Genomic DNA, 20868 nt, shown 5'->3' on the forward strand with positions numbered 1-20868 from the left:
CTTTCCCCTCTTTGGAAATGTTAGCATTTCTCTGTTTCTTCCTTGCATTTTCAGATGTTCTTAGTGTTTCACAGGGTAGCCCTCGGCTGGCCCAAATACCAGAGGCTTAGTATTTCTGCATCAGTTGCGGTCACTTCAGGACTAATGTCAGGTCGTCCAGTAGAATAAAGTAAGGCAGCCAATGCCATTACATCAGTCTTTCTTGCCGTGGAGCCCGAAGCAGAAGCAGTTCGCACAAGTGCTGGTCGGCCACTACCTGAACGTCTGCCGAATTGAAGTTGAAGTCTTCTAAAGCTAAGTACCCCGTTGGGGATCCTTTTTTCTTGCACTAACTGATGTCAGAAAAAGTTAATAATTGTCTCGCCTGTGGAAAGCAAATACCACACAGAGATTTACATTCTTACTGCGTCATTTGTTTAGACCCAGACCACGGCGTCCCCCATTGTCACTTCTGTGCTTTGTTCAACGCCAGAACTGTCCATCATCGGGCCCTTATTGTAGCTAGATATTTTCGCTTACAGTCCTCTAATTCCGATATGGCTTTGGTAAGCTATCCGACAGCAGATCTTCCAAAAAAAGTGCAGATCTTCCAAAAAAAGTAAAGATAAAGACAGAGATAGACCGCACAGGTCCAAACCTACCGACGACTCTTCCGTTAAGCTAGTCAGTTCTCCGGTCCTCAGGCGCTTTTGCAGCCCCTGATGCCCACTTCTGTGGATTCGCAGGTCACTACCGAGAACTTTTCGGAGTCCGGTATGCAAAACTCTTCTTCGACTAAGGATCCTGGGTTGCCTATACCTTGGATGGGTCCAGAGCCACTGAGGAGGCACCGGCTTCTGAGGAAGTCACCGATTTTTGACACAAACTGACGTCTTTTGCGACTACCATTCTTTCGAAAACGACAGTTTCTTAGGCCCAGGGTACGAACCACACCCAAGAAACCAACAACCCAATCTCAGGCACCTGCTTCCTTGCCTCAGTCTCAAATGCTTAAAATGGCAGAAGACCTTATGCTCATCAGGGGAAGCCAAGCTAACCCCCTCCAAAAGGAAAAGAGATCAGTTCCCTGCAGTTTTGTCTGAACAAGAGTCAGATGAGACTTTTGCATCTGAATATGAAGACATGCAACCCCTCTCTCCTTATGAGGATTCTGATGCAGAGGATTCCATCCCTTCAGCCTCTCCCCCAGAGGACTTTTCCTTTGGGGAAACCCTTCATACCTTAAGGGAGCATTTCCAATGGGAGAGTCAAACTACCCTCAGTCTAAAAAGAGACTCTGGGAATTCTTAGATCTTCCACAGCACAGACCCTTGGCCATCCCCCCAGTCCTAGATGTTTTCCTGGAATCCACCTTGACTCCTGACACCCTCCCTCCTGCACCCAGAAAAATCAGACTGGTACTATAGAGTCCCTGACTTGCACAAATTTCTTTTTAAAAATCCTACTGCTGACCATGAGGTAATTTCTCAAGGGCCTAAAGGGATTAAAGCAACCTCTGCTAAGAATCCGACTGCTCAGATAGGGATTCCCGAGCACTAGACAGATGGGGTAAAAAGTATACACCTCAGCTACTCTTGCTATCAGGGCACTAAATTGTCAGTTACATATGCCAACATTTCAGCAAATACCTGAAACTCTTCAAACAAAAAATGTCTTCCTTTCTTGCTTGTGCAGAATCTAGAGAGTTAAGAGTCCATGCATTCTGCAAGTCAAGTAACTAAACACACCTTGCACTGTAGTTTTGGCACCCTAGAAGCTTCTTGCAGGGCAACAGTCACTGGCTCTGTCATTTAGAAGGCATGCATGGCTTAAGGAACAGCCCCTGCCAGACCATGTCAAATCTAAATTGTTGGATGCCCCCTTGCACAAAGACAACTTATTCAGCAGTAAGGCAGAGGAGGTTTTAAAAAGATGGAAGAAAAAGCAAAATCTATGCAGACAGTTAAGGATTTCTAGCAGGTCCAGCCACCCAGGATCAGCAGGCATTGTCCAAGCAAGCACTGGTCCTTTCCTGCTCCCACTAAGCCAGTCCAGTCCAGGCCACGGGGAGCCAGACCCCCCAGACAGCAGCCACAGGGAATGCAGAGATCTAAGCAGTGGCCTACCTCCACTTCAAAACCAGGGAGTTCTAAGCCACCCCCTTATGGTAAGAACTCACAATGACTCACCTCCCCCACCCTCTGCCCACCTTCACTTACCCCTAGGAGGAAAACTCTCCTTTCACGCAAGCACCTGGGCCAACATTACCAATGACCAGTGGGTTCTCAACATAGCATCAGGGTTACAAATTCTCCTTCCACGCCCTTCCAATCCCAAAAGGATTCCCAGATCTACCTCCAAACCAGTGGACAGAGGCTCAAAGGGAAATCCTTTCCCTGCTTTCTATGAGGGCAGTAGAGCACGTTCCCACAGAAAAGATAGGCCAAGGTTTCTACTCCAGACTTTTTCTCGTGCCTAGAAAAGAGGGTACTTAGCTTCCCATCCTCGATCCATCCATTCTAAACACCTTCCTGGTGATCCCAAAATTCAAAATGTTCACCCTCCAGCACCTGCTACCCATGCTCTCCAAGGTTACTTGGCTAGCCACCCTAGATCTAAGAGGCCTACCTCCACATTCCTGTCAGGGACTCGTGCAGGAAATAATTTAATTTCAGGGTAGGAGCTTAACACTTTCAGTTATCTGCGCTTCCCTTTGGCTTATCTACTGCTCCCAGAGTTTTCACAAAATGTCTGGCTCCGGCCATTGCCTTTTACAGACATAGGAGTATCCAGATTTACCCATACTTAGACTACTGGCTTGTTCAGGCAGACAGCCAGGAAAAACTGCTCAAGCACCTGGCCTTTGTAAAGACCCTACTAACCTCCCTATGGTACACAATTATCTTCTTGGGAGCAAGCCTAGGCACAGCATCCCAGATGGCATTCCTTACATCAGAAAAACAAATTTTCCTGACCGTCTACTTCTCTCAACTAGCCACCAGAACCCAGTTTTCTGCAAGGAAGATCCTGCAAGCTCTGGGGTTCATGGCATCTTGCATACTACTCATTCCATATGCCAGACCGCATATCAGGAAACTTCAATGGTACCTAAAAAGCCTTTGGTGTCAACACTCTCTCAAGACCTGGAGACTCTTATAACTATAATTCCTTGCCTCAAAAAATATTTTCTTTGGGCAACAGCATGCTCCCACAACAAGGGACTACCTTTCTCACCACCCAGACCCTCAACACAGACTCATCAGACTATGCTTGGGGTGCACACCAGGACAGCAGGTGCATACAGGACCAATGGAGCCCGCAGCAAATCCCTCTGCTCAAAAAGAGATGATGGCTGTCCAGCATGCCTTGATAGCTTTCAAGCCCCTTCTCTCCCCAGGTGCTCTCCTGATCAAAACAGACAACACCACTGTGATGTGGTATATCAACAATCAGGGAGGGGCTCACTCCTACCCTCTATGCAGGCTGGCCATGACCCTTTGGCACACAACCTCTGCCATGCACCTGTTAGCATAATTCTTACCAGGTTCTCTCAACTCTTTGGCAGACCAATTAAGCAGAAATCTTCTGGACCCACATGAGTGGGAGCTCAGCAGAAGACCCTTCACCTTAATAACTCAGAAATGGGGCACCCCGAAGGTCGACCTCTTTGCCTCCCAAACCAACCATCAGTTCAGCAAATTCTGCACCAGGGAGCATCACTGCATGGCTTGGAAAGTGGATACCCTGTCCTTCCCCCTGGGTCAGTCTTAGCAGTCTGTGCCTTTCCCTCCACTACCTCTCATCCTCAGGGTACTGCTCAAAGGAGGAAAAACCAAGGACAATTCTTATAGCTCCAGACTGGCCTCATCAGCACTGGTACCCCTTGCTGTGTAGCCTATCCCCACTGCCACACCATGGCATCTTCCTCAGGTTCCAAACCTCCTGACCCAGAGGGAAGGGGAATTCATGCATCCCCAATTGCAGACACTCAGTTTGGCAGCTTGGCTTATTCCCTAACCCCAGATCAATCTGCCAACCTCAGTAAACCGGTTCTAGATGTTACACGTGAGGCCAGACACCCTAACACTAGAAGACTTATGCTGACAGATGGAAAGGGTTCTGCACCTGGATCCAGGCTAAGGGAGCCAATACTGCACAGCCATCCCTCCCTCCCTCTCATCCTGGATTACTTAGCTGACTTACTACACAGTGGCCTCTCTTTCTCCTCTATAAAAATTCATGCCTCTGCTATCTCTGCTCATTTTCCCACTGAGCAGCCCCTTTTCTCACACGCTTTGATCAAACAGTTCCTAAGAGGGGCTAGCAACTTAAGGCCACCCAGAAGAGCACCAACCCCAGCTTAACTTTGTGTTGGAAAAGCTCACCCTGCCCCATTTCGAACCAGCTTCTTCTGCAGAGCTAACATTCTCTCCTGGAAGACTGCTTTCCTTCTGGCCATCACTTCAGCCAGAAGAGTGTCCGAGCTGCAAGCACTCATGGCTGTGGAACCCTTCATCATCTTCCTTGCTGTCAGGGTATCCCTCATCCCTCAGAACCAACCCTTCCTTCATGCCCAAGGTGGTGTCCATTGTGGCTCTCAACCAATCCATTCATTTGCCCATCTTTTTTCCTAATTCCCAGAACAAGGGGGAGAGGATCCTGCACTCTCTGGATGTGCACAGACAGCTCAGATTCTATCTAGACAGGACTAAATCCTTCAGAAAGTCTGATCAGTTACTGGTTAGCTTTGCTACAGGGGCAGAAGGCAAAGCCATTTCCAAACAAACCATTTCCAAATGGATAGCACACTGCATCCATTTCTGCTACAAACAACATGGAAAGCCTCCCCCAAAGGGGGTCAGGACTCATTCCACCAGAGCAGCCTCCACCTCTGCAGCTTTCATCAGAGCAGTCCTCACCAGGGACATCCTGGAGGCTGCCACCTGGACATCTGTTCACACTTTTACCAAACATTACCACCTGCCTCTCTTCTCCAAATCCAGGGCAGGGTTTGCCTCTGTAGTCTTGCAGGGCATCTTAGCCAGCCCTATTTCGTTGACTGCCTCCACCCATTTCCTCAACTTTGGGAATCAACCCAAATGTGATGACTGCAACAGTGTAACGCAATGAACTTAGTACAGTTGTGTACCCTTACCATAAATGTAGATGTTCAAGTGTATTCACTGTTGCAGTCCTAGTTTCCCTCCCTCCATCCCCCCTTTCTTCTCTTTCCTCACAAGGGACATATTGGTATTTACTTTCTACTGGTGGGGTTCTTCCACCAGAACCTGGCTCCTTCTTGGGGGGAGGTGCTCCTGACAGGGTAAAGCAAGAAAAATTGATGTAATGGTGTCTGCTGCCTTACTTTATACTACGAACGACCTGACGTCAGTCCTGAAGCGACAGCAACCGACGCAGAAATACTAAGCCTCTGGTATTCGGGCCGGCTGAGGGCTACCCTGTCAGGGATAACCCAAATGTGATGACTGCAACAGTGACAAATTTGCAGATGACTGCAAACTGGGGGCCATAATCAACTCGCCGGCTGACACAAGCATCCTCCAAAAAGGTCTCACAGAGATGGATAACTGGTGCCAGAGACATGGCCTAAAGCTAAATGCCAAAAAGTGCATAGTCATCCCCTTTGGGAAAAACAAAGTGCCCACAAATTACCACATAGGTTGGTAATCCATTAAGTACGGAAGAATAATTAGGGATTTGGGGACCCAAGTAGATTGCAATCTCTCCTTTGACAATCACATTGCCAAAGTGGTTAGAAAGACATTCTATATAGCCCACCTTATCACGAAGGGGTTCACATCTAGATCAAGAGAGGTCATTGTGCCCCTCTACTCATCAGGCCCATAATTGAATACAATGCCCCATTTGGGATGTACCTTACCCGACACCTGCTACAACTAGAAAGACCCCAAAAGTACCTCACCAAGAGGATCAAGGGACTCAAACAGATGCCCTACGCAGTTAGGCTAAAGAAACTCCAGCTCTACTCAGTTGCTTACCGCCTACTCAGAGGCGATCTGTGCCCGACGTATAAAGCCATGTCCAACCCAGAATTAATGGACATGCTCCACCTCAAGAAATCCAAATCCATGAGAACTACACGCTCCAGTGACTTAAACCTCAGCACAGAAATAAATAGAACATGCTGGAGGGACAGATTCATATCCCAGAGGCTCCCCTCACTCTGGAACAAAATCCCAGTCCATGTCAGACAGAGCCCCTCAATGACCCTCTTCAAGAAGAATCTTGACGTTTAGATGGGAGATCGTAAATTTACCCCTGGGATCTCTTCTGTGTCACTGCTAGACAGAGGCATGGTAAACTAACCTTAAATGGGCTATCTTCTCTGACCTACTATACAGAGGCACAGTCAACTAATCTAAGAAGGGTGGCGAAAGCCAGACACACACTGGCTAGGCTTGTAAATGCCCTAGGGCAGATAGCCTAGTATCAACCTATGAACCTATGAATACACTCAAACATCTACATTTGTGGTATGTCTACACAACTGTACTTTCTCTGATTTGCCGTTTGGCCTCTGTACTACCCCAAGGGTATTCACGAAATGCCTTGCGCCTGTCATTGCCTTTTATAGGTTGAGGAAGGGTTCAGATCTTTTCTTATTTGGATGACCTGCTCATTCAGGCTTTGTCCCCTGAGGTCCTGCTTCAGGATCTCCAGTTTACTGTTTCCCTGTTGCAAAAAAAAAAAAAAATGTCCTAGTTAATCGCAGGATCATGTGGGGTTTTTTTTTGTTTTTTTTGTTTTTTTGCAGGATCCAAACCATTCCCGTAATGGCATCCCTGCCTTCCCCAAGTCTCTCTCTCTCTCTGGTTGCTTTTTTTTCCAATCCCTTCTTCTGACTTCATTCACAGCATGGGATTTTCTCAGCTCCTCTGGTTTATGGCTTCCACTGTTCCTATGCTGCCTCTGGCCAGGCTCCATATGAGAAAACTTCAGTTGTACCTCAAGTCAGTGTGGCTTCCACACTGCCATCCCCTGGATTTCTTAGTTCCCTTTCTTCCCTGTCTCAAACTCGAGCTTCGGTGGTGGATTCATCAACTTTGTCTCAGTCCAGGGCTGCATCTCCAGCCTCCAGTCCCATTTCAAGAGCTATTTTTGGATGCCTCGGACAGGGGGTGGGGAGCTTCCTTTGGTTCTCTGAAGGTCTAGGGTTAGACCACATTAACATCAAGTAGATGAGAACTCTTCTAGCTCTTTAGGACTTTCATACCCTCCTCCTTCATGGGTCCCTCAAAGTCAGACAAATTCCATAGTGATGTGGTATGTCAAAAAGCAAGGGGGAGTATGATCCTACCTTCTTTGCAGGCTCAGTCTTCAGGTCTAGGATCTAGCTGTCTAGTATCAAGTGACTCTTCAGGCTGTCCACTTTCCTTCAGAGCACAGTATAGTGGCATTCTCCTTGAGCAGGTCAGCACACAGGCTAACGAATGGATGCTTCACAGAGATGTGTTTCTGGACATTGTCCATCGGAGTATTCCTTGGCTAGATCTTTTTGCCTTCCCTTTGAACAACTTCCTCTCTTCTGTTCCAGAGTCCCAAGTCCTCTGGCTTGGAAGATGGATGCCCTGTCTTTTCCTTGGAAGGGGATGTTTCTGCAAGCCTTCCCTACCCTTTCCTGTGCTGCTGAGGTTCCTACACAAAATCATTCAAAAACTCCACAAACTTTTGCTGGCAACTCAACTTTTGGCCTAGACAGAGTTGGTTCCCCCTCCTTTTTCACCTGACCAGGGGCAATCACACAAGTTACCTCACTGGGTCGACCTTCTTACACAAGACAAGGGGTTTGTCTATCCTTACTTGTCCACTCTTCAACTGACGCTGCTTTTGATTGGATTTTGATGCCTTTTAGGCACCTCTTTCCTGAGGACTTGCTTTTGGTCCTGCAGGAGTTCAAGAAACCCACTACCAGGAAGTCATATTTGTCCAAATGGAATAGATGTTCTGTCTGGTGCCTCTTGTAACCAGGATCCCTTTTCAGTGGTGATTCCTGTGGTTCTCTCTTATTTGTATGATCTGCTCTATGCTGGGTTGGGATATTCTTCATTTAAAGCTCACATGTCAGCAATTTCTGTTTGTCTGCCATTAACTCCTTATCTGACCTCTAGGTTTCAGTTCAAACAATTTCTTAATGGCATTCTTCATATCAGGCCTCCCAGGAAACCTGTTCCACCTTCCTAGGGCATCAGTTTTGTTCTTAAAAAATTGACTCTGGCTCCTTTTGGGCCTGCTGCTTCAGCTTCCTTTTGGCCCTTACTTCAGCATAGAGTATCTGAGCTTCATGCTCTCATCCTCCCTTTTTAGTTTTTCACAGGGACAGGGTGTCTCTTCTTACTAAGCCTTCTTTTATGCCCAGGGTGGTTATTGAGTTCTCTCTGTCTATTACTTTGCCTTCCTTTTTCCACAATCTGCTAGTGAGCAGGTTCTTCACACCTTAGATTTACATAGACAACTGAGATTTTGTTTGGATAAGACTAAGACTGTTTGCAAATCTGAGCAGTGTTTTGTTTCTTTTCATCTCAGGTCTTTGGGCTTGGCAATTTCTAAATAAACTCTTGTTTAATGTCTTTCCTCTTCTGTAAAGGCTCATTCTGCCAGAGCTGTTGCCTTTTTCAAAGGACTGGATGCTGATTCCATCCTTGAGGCTGCTACTTGGACTTCTGTCCATACCTTCACTCAGTATTACAAGTTGGACGCTGTTACCAGAGCAAGAGCTGTCTTTGCTAGTGCTATCCTGTATGGGTTTATAAGAGGGCTCTTCATGCCTTCCTCTTCCCAGATTTCCTTTTGCACTTTTGTACTCTCCCTTATGTAAGCATTACTGCAGTGGTTATAAGGAAGGAGTAGAACAGTTATGTAATATCTTACCATACCTCATTACCTCCTCTGCTGTGCCCTTTTCTTCCCTTCTTGGCCAGGGATTCTATTCTTTTTCCTTTATCTGGATGCACATGTTCCTCCTGGTCCCTAGAGACGTACTGTTCCTCCTGGGGCTTTTCATTTCTGTGGTGTGTGCGTCCGTATGTCACCTTTCTGCCCTATGCTTTGTGAATGGAGCATAACATGTGACATATAATGCCTGTAAACTCTATAAAGGCTTTTGTATACTAGCCGGATGTTGGGCTGTCAGGAGATCCCTTATACAAGGAATACTTCACCAGTGAAAAGGACATCTATTGATGTTCTTCGTGTTTCACTGTTGCAGTCGTTACATTTGGGTTACCTGCATGCAGGTAGCCCTCAGCCGGCCTGAATATCAAAGTCTTGGATCCTTGCGTCGGATGCTGTCTCTTCTTCCATGACGTCAGGGGTATAAAACATGCAGCCGATGCCATTACATCAGTCTTTTTTGCCGCGCGGTTCCCGAAGCAGTTTGCAAGTGGCAATCGGCCAACTCCTGAAATTTTCGTTTTCGAGTTTCAGAACCAAAGACTTCAAAAAAGTTAAGTACCCCGTTGGGGATCCTTTTTCTTGCTCTAAACCGATGTCCATAAAAGTTAACAATTGTAATACCTGTGGAAAACAAATACCTCATAAAATTTTCATTCGTACTGCATTCCTTGCTTAGGCCCAGACCACGACATCCCTCGCTGTCAGTTTTGTGCCTTATTCAACCCACAAACTATTAGTTATCGGTTTATTTTTGCAGCAAATTATTTCGGTACTTGGTTTAACTATCCAGAAATGGTTTCGGTAAGCCATCCGACTACCGGCATTCCGAAAAAATGTAAAGATAAAGACAGAGACAGACCGCATAGGTCCAAAGCTGCTGACAACAATTCCGTGAAGCTAGTCGCCAGTACTCAATGAGGCACTTTCGCAGCCCCTGATACCCGCTACTTCAGATTCGCAGGTCTCTACTGAGACCCATTCGGAGTCCAGTATGCAGCGAGATGCTTCTTCGACCATGGAACCTGTGGATGTCTCTACCTTGGATGGGTCCGGAGCTGCTGTGCAGGCACCAGCTCCTGAGGGTGTATTCAGGCCTACTGACTTGCATTTCAAACTGACACCATCTTCTTCTTCAAGGCCTAAAACTCGACCAACGCCTAGAAAACAGACGTCCAAACTGCATGCTCAGGCCCATATCCCTAAAAACAAATGATTAGAATGGCTGAAGACCTTATTACTTTAATTAGGGGAAGCCAGCCTTCACCCTCTGAGACCTAGAACTGATTTTCCTTCTGATTCTTGTGATCAGGATTCTGAAATTTCTGCTTCTTCTGATTACCAGAATTTGCCCTTATCTACCTATGAAGATTCTGATGCAGAGGACTCCATTAACTCTGCTTCCCCTCCAGAAAATTCTTTTGGTGAAACCTTGCACACTCTTAGGGAGCATTTCCACCGGGAAAGCCAGGATTACTCTGTCTCCAAAAAGAGGCATAGGGAATTCTTACTCCTCCCTCAACACAGGCCTTTAGCTATCCCTCCTGTCCTGGACATTGTAGATGATGCTTTCTTGGAATCTAGCCTGGTCCCAGACACTTTAGCTCCGGCTCCCAGGAAACCAGACTGGTATTACAGCGTACCTGTCTCAAGTTCCTCTTCAAGAATCGTACTGCGGAGAGACCATTTCCCAAGGACCTAAAGGCATTAAGGCTACTACTGCCAAAAACCCTACCCCTTCTGATAGAGATTCCAGTGCCTTGGACAGATTGGGTATTAGGGCCTTAAACTGCCAGTTTCATATGTTAAAGTATCAGCAGCATGTTATGGGACTACTTAAACCGAAAATTATGTTGATTCCTGAATGTGCTGAAAATAAAGAATTACAGGATTTAATGCATTCTGCTGAACAAGTTGGTAAACATACTTTGCAATGTAGTTTTGACTGTCTAGAAGCATCTTGCAGGGCTGCTGTCACTGGGTCTGTTCTTAGAAGGCATGCTTGGCTTAAGGAGCAAATTTGCCAGATTATGTTAAAGCTAAATTACTGGATGCTCCCTTAAACCAAGACTGCCTGTTTGGCAACAAAGCAGAAGTTGTTCTTAAAAAGATGGAGGAGAAAGCTAAATCTATGCAAACTTTTAAAGATTTCCTGCAAGTACAGCCTCCCAGATTTAGTAGGCATTGGTATCTAAGAATTGGTCCTTTACTGTCTCTTCCAGGCCTCCTTAGTCCAAACCCAGGAACAGCAGACCACCTAGGTTACAGTCTCAAGGTACTCACAGGCCTAAGCAGTGGGGGGCTCCCATTTCCAAAGCTGGAAGTAGTAAGACATCCCCCTATGGGAAAATGTCACAATGACTTTAACCTTCCAAGCCTTGCTCAACGTCCTGCTCCTTTAGGAGGAAAGATCGCCCTGCATGCAAAAAACTGGGAACTCATTACCCAGGACAAATGGGTTTTAAATATAGCTTTCCAAGGATACAGATTCCACTTCCACACCTTACCAACCCCAAACAATTGGCCAGACCTAACCCCAAACCAGTGAGGAGAGGCCCAACAGCAGGTTCTCTCTCTTCTAAGTATCAGGGCTATTCAACCTGTCCCAGCAGAAGAAAGGGGACAAGGTTTTTACTCAAGATTTTTCCTAGTACCTAGAAAAGACTGCTCTTGGTGTCCTATCATGGACCTGTGTATCCTAAACACCTTTTTGGTAATCCCAAAATTCAAAATGCTAACTCTTCATCAGCTGCTTCCCATGCTAGGTAAAAATGTCTGGTTGGCAACATTGGACTTAAAGGAAGCTTACCTGCACATCCCAATAAGGGAATCTTGCAGAAAATACGTATGCTTCAGAGCAGGTTACATGCACTATCAGTTCTCTGTACTCCCCTTTGGCTCATCTACTGCACCCAGTGTATTCACAAAGTCCCTGGCTCCAGTCATTGCATTCTGCAGGCAAAGAAATATTCAAATATACCCATACCTGGATGATTATCTAATTCAGGCAGAAAGCCAGGACACACTGTTGAGTCATCTGGCATTTGTAAAGAAACTGCTAACCTCACTGGGGTACATCATAAACGAAAAGAAATCTCACCTATTACCCTGCCAACAAATTGTATTCCTGGGAGCAAGCTTGAACACAACTTCCCAGATGGCCTACCTCACATCAGCGAAACACATTTATTTGACAGCCTACTTCAAACTACTGGCCACAAAGACCCAGCTATCTGCAAGGAAAGTACTGCAAGCCCTGGGGTTCATGGCCTCTTCCATCCTACTAATTCCATATGCAAGACTGCATATGAGGAAACTACAATGGTATCAACATTCTCAGGACCTGGAATCAATGATTCCTATCATTCCTTGTGTAAAGACAGAGTTCCTTTGGTGGGCAGAGGCCTGCTACCACAAGGGACTGCCATTCACTCTACCCCCTGCCGCCCAAACCCTAACAGACGCATCAGACTATGCATGGGGGGCTCATCTAGCAGGGAAGTGCATTCAGGGCAAATGGAACCCAAGTCAAATGCACCTGCATATCAATCAAAAATGTTAGCTGTACAGAATGCTCTGTCAGCCTTCAAGGACCACATTATTCCAGGACAGTTAATGCTAAAGACGGACAACACCACAAGCAGGGGGGTACACATTCTTACCCCCTCTGCAGACTAGCCATGGCTTTGTGGAACACAGCCTTGAGCTACCAAGTGCATCTACAGGCTCAATTCCTGCCAGGAAAACTAAATACACTGGCAGACGAACTAAGCAGAAATCTCATGGACCCACACGAGTGGAAACTGGAACCAAAGACTTTCAACATGTTGATAAAGAAATGAGGGAGCCCAGATATAGACCTGTTTGCCTCCCCCCAGAACTACTAATTGGAAAAATTCTGCACTAGGACTCCCCACAAACAAGCTTGGAAAGTGGATGCTCTGTCCTTCAACTGGAAAAATCTATAAGTTTATGCCTTTCCTCCTCTGTTTCTCCCCCAAAGTACTAAAGATCAAAGAGGACAAACCAAGAATGATACTGATTGCACCAGACTGGCCACGCCAACATTGGTACCCCCTCTTGCGCAGTTTGTCACTGCTGGTTCCATGGCACCTGCCTCAGACACCTATCCCTGCTGTCACAGCAGGAGAGCAAGATTCTGCACCCTCCGCTTCAAACCCTGAACCTGGCAGCCTGGCTAATTACCTCATCTCTCCGTTACCATCCCTCAGTAAACAAGTGTTGGATGTAATTTTGGAGGCAAGGAGGCCTAGTACTAGAAAATCTTATGCTGAAAAATGGAAAAGATTCTGTGCCTGGAACCAAACTCAAGGGGATGGGCACAGCAGCGCCCAATTTACCTCATATTCTTCAATACTTAACTGATATGCTTCACAAGGGCCTTTCTTTTTCCTCCATCAAAATTCACGCCTCAGCCATTTCGGCTCATTACAACACAGAACCACATCTTTTCTCTCATCCACTGCTCAAGCAGTTCCTCAGAGGGGCCAAAAACTTAAGACAACCCAGGAGAGCCCCAACTCCAGCCTGGGACCTTAACTTTGTATTGGAAAAACTCACTCCTCCTTCTTTTGACCCAGCTGCAAGTTGCAGAGTTCAAATTCCTTTCTTGGAAAACAGCCTTCCTTTTAGCAATCACTTCAGCAAGAAGGGTATCTGAATTACAGGCCCTTATGGCAGTGGAGCCTTTCATCATCTTTCAAGCAGACAGGGTGTCCCTCAGGACCAATCCCTCCTTCATGCCCAAGGTGTTATCCAGTGTGGCTCTTAATCAGTCCATTCATTTGCCAGCCTTCTTTTCTAATCCACAGAACAAAGGGGAACGGATACTGCACTCCTTAGATGTGCACAGACAACTTAGATTTTACTTGGATAGGACTAAACCTCAAAGGAAATCTGAACAGCTGCTGGTGGCATTTGCTGCAGGGGCAGAGGGGAAGGCTATTTCAAAGCAAACCATTTCTAAATGGATAGGCCATTGCATTCATTTCTGCTATAAGCACCATGGAAAACCTATCCCACAGGGGATTAGACCTCATTCAGCCAGGGCTGCATCTACCTCTACAGTCTTTCTTAGAGGTGTCCCTACCAGGGACATCCTAGAAGCTGCTACCTGGAGTTCTGTACATACTTTCACCAAGCATTACCATTTACCAATTTTTTCTAAATCCAGAGCTGGCTTTGCCACTGCAGTCTTGCAGGGCCTTATAGCTGGTCCTAATGCTATCTAAATTCCTCCTCCCGTCCTTAGCTTTGGGAATCTACCCAAATGTGATGACTGCAACAGTGAAACACAAAGAACGTAGTACAGTTGTGCACACTTACCATAAATGTAGATGTTGGAGTGTATTCACTGTTGCAGTCCTGGTTACCCTCCCTCCAGCCCCCTGATTTCTTTTGGCTGTACCTCTACTCTCCTTTACTATGCTTAAAAGCTTTTTTGTTGGAGGTATAACCTTGTGTGTGTGTGTTTGTATGTATATATATATATATATATATATATATGTATGTATATATATATATGTATATATATGTATATATATATATATATATTTAATTGCTTCCCATTAAGGGGGCACCTGACATCTGGGGCAAGAAAAACTGATGTAATGGCGTCGGCTGTATGCTTTATACCCCTGTCTACCTGACATCACGGAAGATGGGACAGCAACCGATGCAGGACCCAAGACTTTGACAATCAGGCCAACTAAGGGCTACTGCAAGCAGATAACCCAAATGTGATGACTGCAACAGTGAATACACTCCTCTAACATCTACATTTATGGTAAGTGTACACAACTGTACTTTATAATCTTCCTTTTCTTGTCATTCTTCTGTCATACATTAATTTTGATATTCTGTACTAGTTGACTGCAGCACTTCTGATTCTAACTGTGAATTCCTCCTTCAGACTTTTCTTCTCTTCTACCCCTCTAAGGTAATTGAAGTGGTGAAGATCTTGCACTATTTTCCCTTGTATCTCTGTTTTCAGCTTCTTCTGATTCATCAGTTTACTGCCATGACAACTGACTTGTTTGTTTTCTGTTTCATCCCATGTGCTTTTAGGTTTGTATTCCTGTCCCTTATCATTTGCTTAAGTTCCTGTTGAGATTCTGCATGTAGCTCCACATCATCTGCATACAGTGGATTTGTTGATTTGTCCCATCCAGCTTGTTTGCTAATGTAGTCCATCACCAGTATGAACAGCAGTGAGCTCAGAGCCGAGTCATGATGCACACCCACCCACACTGTGAACTTCTCTGTAAATCCAAATATTGTTCATGCTTGTCATTGGGTCCCTGTGTGCAACATGAACTAATTCTGCCAGTGTTTCAAGGACTTTGAAGAAAGTCTAGAAGTCCCTATTAAATTATTTCCTCATCGCCAGATGCTTTTCACTATGACTGACTACAAACATCAGGCTGATTGTGTTGCATCCTTTTGTGAATCTGAACTGCTGATCTCCCATCTTATTTTCTACCACTGTGTGTATTTATCAATTGCTCTCAACAGCACTTTGAAGCAGTGTGACAGGAGCTTGCTACCTCTGTGATGACCATAATTGTGCATGACCCTTTCTTGTACATTGGCACTAGAATTCTTATTCTCCTGTCATCTGAGATGCGTGTTTCTCTCCATATCATAGATAAGTACACTCAAGAACCATTTCTATCCTAACTCACTCAGCATTTTGATCTTAATCTGAGCCTGCTGCTTTCCCTGACTTAATTTTCCGTAGTGATTTTCGTAATACTTCTAGGGTGGGTTTTTATTCCTCTTTCATTGTAGGCATTATAGGCTGTGCATAGGGGGCTGTACATCATCTGTGGAGTTTTCTTCATTCAAAGTCATTGGAAGCACTCCTTCCATCTGCCTTTAATGTGTTCTTCCTGAAACAAGTGCATGAAATTAGGGAGACTAAACAGCTGTTTATCTCATTCACTCTGGAGGGATCAGCAGTTGCCAAGTAGATGAATGTGAACTGCATGGTCAATTGCCAGCGGGTGGCTTACCACATTTTGGAGAATGTTGGTGCTTCACACTGCACCAGAGGTGTTGATTCTTCAGTGCTTGCTTCCAAATGTTTTTCACTACAGATATTTGTCCTAAAGCCATTGATTCTTCATTCACACCTTTAAGTAACCATTATTGTTTTGGACATGCCTGTAGGAGTTGGCCTTCATCATGTCAAAGCTTAAGGACTCAACCCTTCCCTTTTGGCTGTCCTTAGGTTCCTTCCACTCTTGGGAGTTTTTATTATTTTGGGAATTTAGTCAAGTTGTACACATCAAAGAAGGATATCTTAGGGTAAACTTGTATCTGTTCTATTTACCATGTCATTTGAGTTGCAAAGAAACCATCTTTGTTAGGTGACAAATACAAGCAATAGGGAAGGGTGGAGGGTATAGCACCAGCAGTCAGTGGCTGCCTTTAGCGCTTCCAGTAAGTTACACAAGTACATCTTTGTATAAAGTCTAGATGTCAGATTTGTGCTCATTTGGTGGTTGGGGTAAACTGCCATGTAAGATGTTCTAGTTTGGTAAATGAAGTTCTTGCATCATATCCCCCAAGTGTTCAGGAAGTTAAAAAAAAAAAAAAAAAAAGCCGAGTGGAATTGGAGATGAACTTTATCAACCTGTCAAGTTGAGTTGTCTCATAAATCATCTGTTATGGTAAGAACACAGCTTTTGCTTCTTGTTCTGTGTTGTGTTTTTGCAAAACATTTAATGTTCTGTAGACATATCTGTAGGTCACAGTTTCATTCCAGTATTTTTCTCGACGCATCCTTTCCCTTCTAGGGAATTGTCTGGAACATTTGCACAGCTGTGCCAGCAGGTGGATGTAACACGGGAGTCATTGGAGGAAGAAATTAAAGATATGAACAAGAAGATTGAGATGCTAGAATCCTTGCAAAGCAAAGCCAAGCTTCTCAGGTGAGACCAGAGCCACCTTTTTTGTCATCTTTATTATTTTTTTTTTCATCTAATTTCCCTATTTCTTCTACTAGTAAAACATTTTTGTTCATTTTCTTCTTTCTTATTCTTATTTTCATTTTTGCAATCCATCCTTAAATGTCCAGTTTTGTTACATTGATACCATTTCAATTCACATTTCTTGCATCATGTCCCATTTCCCCACAAACATAACATTTTCATGTTATGTAGTCCAATCTCGCCTATATTCTTACCCGTGGGTTCGGAGCCGAACTTCTGCTCCGACTCTGCCATACTCTAGCTCGAAGTCTTCAATTGGCTCGTGGCTAAGAGGTATCCCAAGCTGCACTGCTCCCTTTCCCCAGATCTCATTTGCCGCTCGTACAGCTCAGACGTGGTCTCGCTTTTGGCCATGGCTAAGTATAACTTTCTTCTACTTTTTAGTAGTTTGTTGCTCCAAAAGCTATTTTCATAGCTAATCTCAGTTTTTTTTTTTATAAAAAAACTGTTTGTGTAGCCTGTTTGGCTTTTTGTCTTGGTATCCCGTTTGCGTTCCTTCCCTTCTTACGGGCTAGGCCCGTTTCAGTTAGAGGACCTAGTCCTCCCTTCTAGTTGAGTGTGTCCCAGTTTCCCTGTGTGTGCTTGTTCCGGTGTTGCCCCGTCCCTTTGGGCTAGGGCCGTTTAACTTCGAGGACCAAGTCCTCCCTTGTTTTGTTTGTCAGGGCCATTTAAGTTAGAGGTCTTTTCTTCCCTGTGGTGTTTATTGTTCTATGACCGTTTAATTTAGAGGCATAGTTCCTGCGTTTTCTGTTGTTGGTGTCGCGTTTGTCTTCTGATATTGTGTGCAGTGTCATACCAATATGTCTAAGGTTACAAAAGAACACAAGCCTTCGGGCTTCAAAAAAATGTGACAAGTGTGGATATAAAATGTCTATTACTGATGGGCCCTGTGTGTGTGTGTGTGTGTGTGTGTGTGTGTGTGTGTGTGTGTTTGTGTTGCTTGAGGGCTGTCCACCTCCAAGAATCCTGTGTGTTCTGTCACGCCTTTAGTCCATGCGTTCTTCAAGAGAGGAAGAACAAACTGATTCTGAAGGGATTACTGAAACCTTCCTTCGAAGAAGACTTGGAGAGGGCTTCCAGTTCTAAGTCCTCTCCCTCTAAAGCAGACAAGACCTCTAAATCAAAAAAATGCTCTCTGGCTCCATCAGTTTTATCGGAGCCGCCACAGAAAGTTGCCAAGTCTACTTTAGCTTCCTCGGCTCCATTGGCTTCGGGGCCAAAGGAAGTGGGTGAATTGACCAAGTCAACATTGGCTCCCAGTCTCTCGGAGCCGGTGACTGAGATACTTGTTTGGAGCCAGTCTCCAGTTTCTAGACTGGTTTCTCCTTCTCGTAAGTCTCCTTCTGTAGGGAGGTCCAGATCTCCGACCTTATCCTCTAGGTCCTCCAGGACTCTCTCGGACGATGATGTGGATAGAGTGGTACAGAGACTGCTCCAATCACCGGTGTTGGCCAAATTGTTTTCGGCTCCAGCCCAATAATCTGCCCTGGAGCCTGTCACCCATCCATCCTCGTATGTTCCTCCTCCGAGCCTTCCTCAGCCTTCGGACCCAGAGTTGTCGGTTCCATCTGATGCCTTTACATGGGCTCCAGTAGCCCATCCTGGCGTCTCGGTTCCGATCTCCGCTCCGGCCCCATCGGCTCCGTCCGCGGGGTCCAGGGCTCATAGTTCCTCGGTCGGACTTGAGGGAGAGGTCTCTGGTCGATCTTCGGCTCCGAGCTTCCAGCTTGGTGCTTCGGCACGGGTGAGCTTGGGCCCTGCCTCTGCTTTGGACCTTATCCCTTCGGCTCCGAGGGCTGCCACGGTTGGTCATTCTTCGGAGCCGGGGGGATCAGCTTTTGAGGTCATGTGGAACATGCTGGCCAGGTCCTCAGCTGCATCTGATGGCACCAACACTCTACCCCCTCCAGCACAGGTATCAGTTTCTTATCACCCTTTGTCCTTGGACAGTGGAGACCCAAGGCCTCAGGATACTTCCATGAGTGGTCCCCAACTTTCTGAGGTCTCCCCAGACTGTTTGCCTGAGGAGCCCCCCAGAAAGAGTGTGCTAGAGGAAGCACATAGACTCCCAGGATGAGTCTATCACTTCGGACACCAACCTTGAGGAGTCCCCCAAGTCGTCCTCTGAAGATATCTCTTTCTCAGATATCCTGGAGATCTTGAAGCACTCCCTCTGAGGAGGAGTCTGTGTTTCTGAAGGCCTTTGGGTCTCAACCCTCCACCTCTTGGGTTTCTCCCCCGTTCGATGAACTCCTGGATATTGTTTATCGAAGGGTGTGAGAAACCCCTGACACTGCGGAACCAGTCCCCAGGAGACCCAATAAGTTTTTGTCCGCCCCCGCTGACCAGGAATTTCTCACAAAGGGCGTTCCTGTAGATGCCATGGTGGTGGCAGTGGCCACCAAGAAGGAACTAGCTGAGACTTCATCTACAGTCCATCCCCCTAACAAGGAGTCAAGGACCATAGACCGGTATGGGAAGCGTATGTTTTCTTTAGCGGCTTTTACTCTGCGGTCGCTGAACTGTGTCACATTTTACACGGCTCCAAAGAGATCTTCTAAAAGAGCTTGGAGAGTCTCTGCAAGGTAACGTTTCTGACGCAGTGGCTCAGAAGGTCAATGCCCAGATGTCTACCCTAAATTCCATTGCTAACTCCTCCATGAGGCTGAACTCGCATGCAGATGACGGAGCGAGTAAGGCAGCGAGTTCAGTTGTCTCTCTTAGGAGGCACTCCTGGATGCAACTGTGTAATTTCGTGGAAGCCTTCAACGCCCCATTTGACAGTTCATCGTTCGGAACCAAGGTGAAGGATACTCTCACTAGGTTCTAGTAGGAAGGAAAAACCCTGTCGGCCGTGGGAGTCTGTTTTTCCATGCCTTCTAGACCTTATCCCAAGGGCCAGAAGGGTGGGGAAATGTGGTTCAGAAAGCCTCAGAGGTTTTTTCAAGACGCACAAAGTGATTCCCCCTCCAGAGGTAGGGTAGGGGGTGGTAACTCAGATAGACGCCACCCTAGAGGCAGAGGAGGCCCACGTAACCAGGGGGACCACGATTCTGTTCGCAGTTCCTCCTACCAGCGCTCCTGATGGGAGGCCCGACTGTGCTTCTCCAGAGCCAGTCGGGGGTCGCATTTTGCTATACCCAAAAGCCTGGCAAGGCATCACCCAGGACGAGTGGACATTAAAGATAATTTCCGGAGGATATCATATTCCCTTCTTTTCTCATTTTCCACTTAGCTGCCCAAGGTTCAGGTGCTGGGGTCGCTGTCCCACGGGTAAGAATGTAGGCGAGACTGGACTACATAACATCAAGAAGTTATGTACTCACCATAACATTTGATGTATGTAGTCCATCTCGCCTCACATTCTTACTTACCCTCCCGCCTTCCCCCTCCTGGAAGGCCTAGAGGTTAGTTTTGGTTTCAGTACTCCTTTTGTTGTTAGGCTGATTCTTCCTCTCTGTGTTGTGTGTGGGGTGTGATTGCCTGAGCTTGCAGCAAACAAGATCTGGGGAAAGGGAGCAGTGCAGCATGGGATACCTCATAGCCACGAGCCAATTGAAAACTTCGAGCTAGAGTATGGCCGAGTCGGAGCTGAGGTTCAGCTCCAAACCCACGGGTAAGAATGTGAGGCGAGTTAGACTACATACATCGAACATTATGGTGAGTACATAACTTCATGTTTTGTCACAATTACTTATCAAATGTCTTTCTTTTCCACAAATATATTTTGGATTGACCCCAGTATTTTACAACACCCCTGTTCCCCTCCCCATTTATGATGCTTGGTATGTGTATATTTTTTCTTTTTGTATTTTTAACACAATATTACAATCCCAGCCACCAGTCCACATGTCTTAGAGGATCTCGGTACTCTGGAGCAGGCTTCCAATCTGTGTGAAAGCACAGTCAATCCCTAACTCTGTTGAAGCATAACCTTTACCAA

At 46.0% G+C, this 20868-nt stretch overlaps 1 protein-coding gene across 1 annotated transcript in view; it reads left to right on the top strand.

Annotated features, from left to right (window-relative positions):
• MFN2 (mitofusin 2) overlaps positions 1 to 20868 on the top strand; it is a 495982-nt gene that overhangs the window by 446664 nt on the left and 28450 nt on the right. The window contains exon 16 of the mRNA XM_044063040.1: positions 16731 to 16865. Within this exon, the coding sequence (XP_043918975.1) occupies positions 16731 to 16865 (135 nt within the window). The remainder of the gene's footprint in view (positions 1 to 16730; positions 16866 to 20868) is intronic.

This window comes from Protopterus annectens, chromosome 2.part1 (genome assembly GCF_019279795.1).
Source record: "Protopterus annectens isolate FY-2018-M chromosome 2.part1, PAN1.0, whole genome shotgun sequence".
NCBI classification, from domain to species: Eukaryota; Metazoa; Chordata; order Ceratodontiformes; family Protopteridae; genus Protopterus; species Protopterus annectens.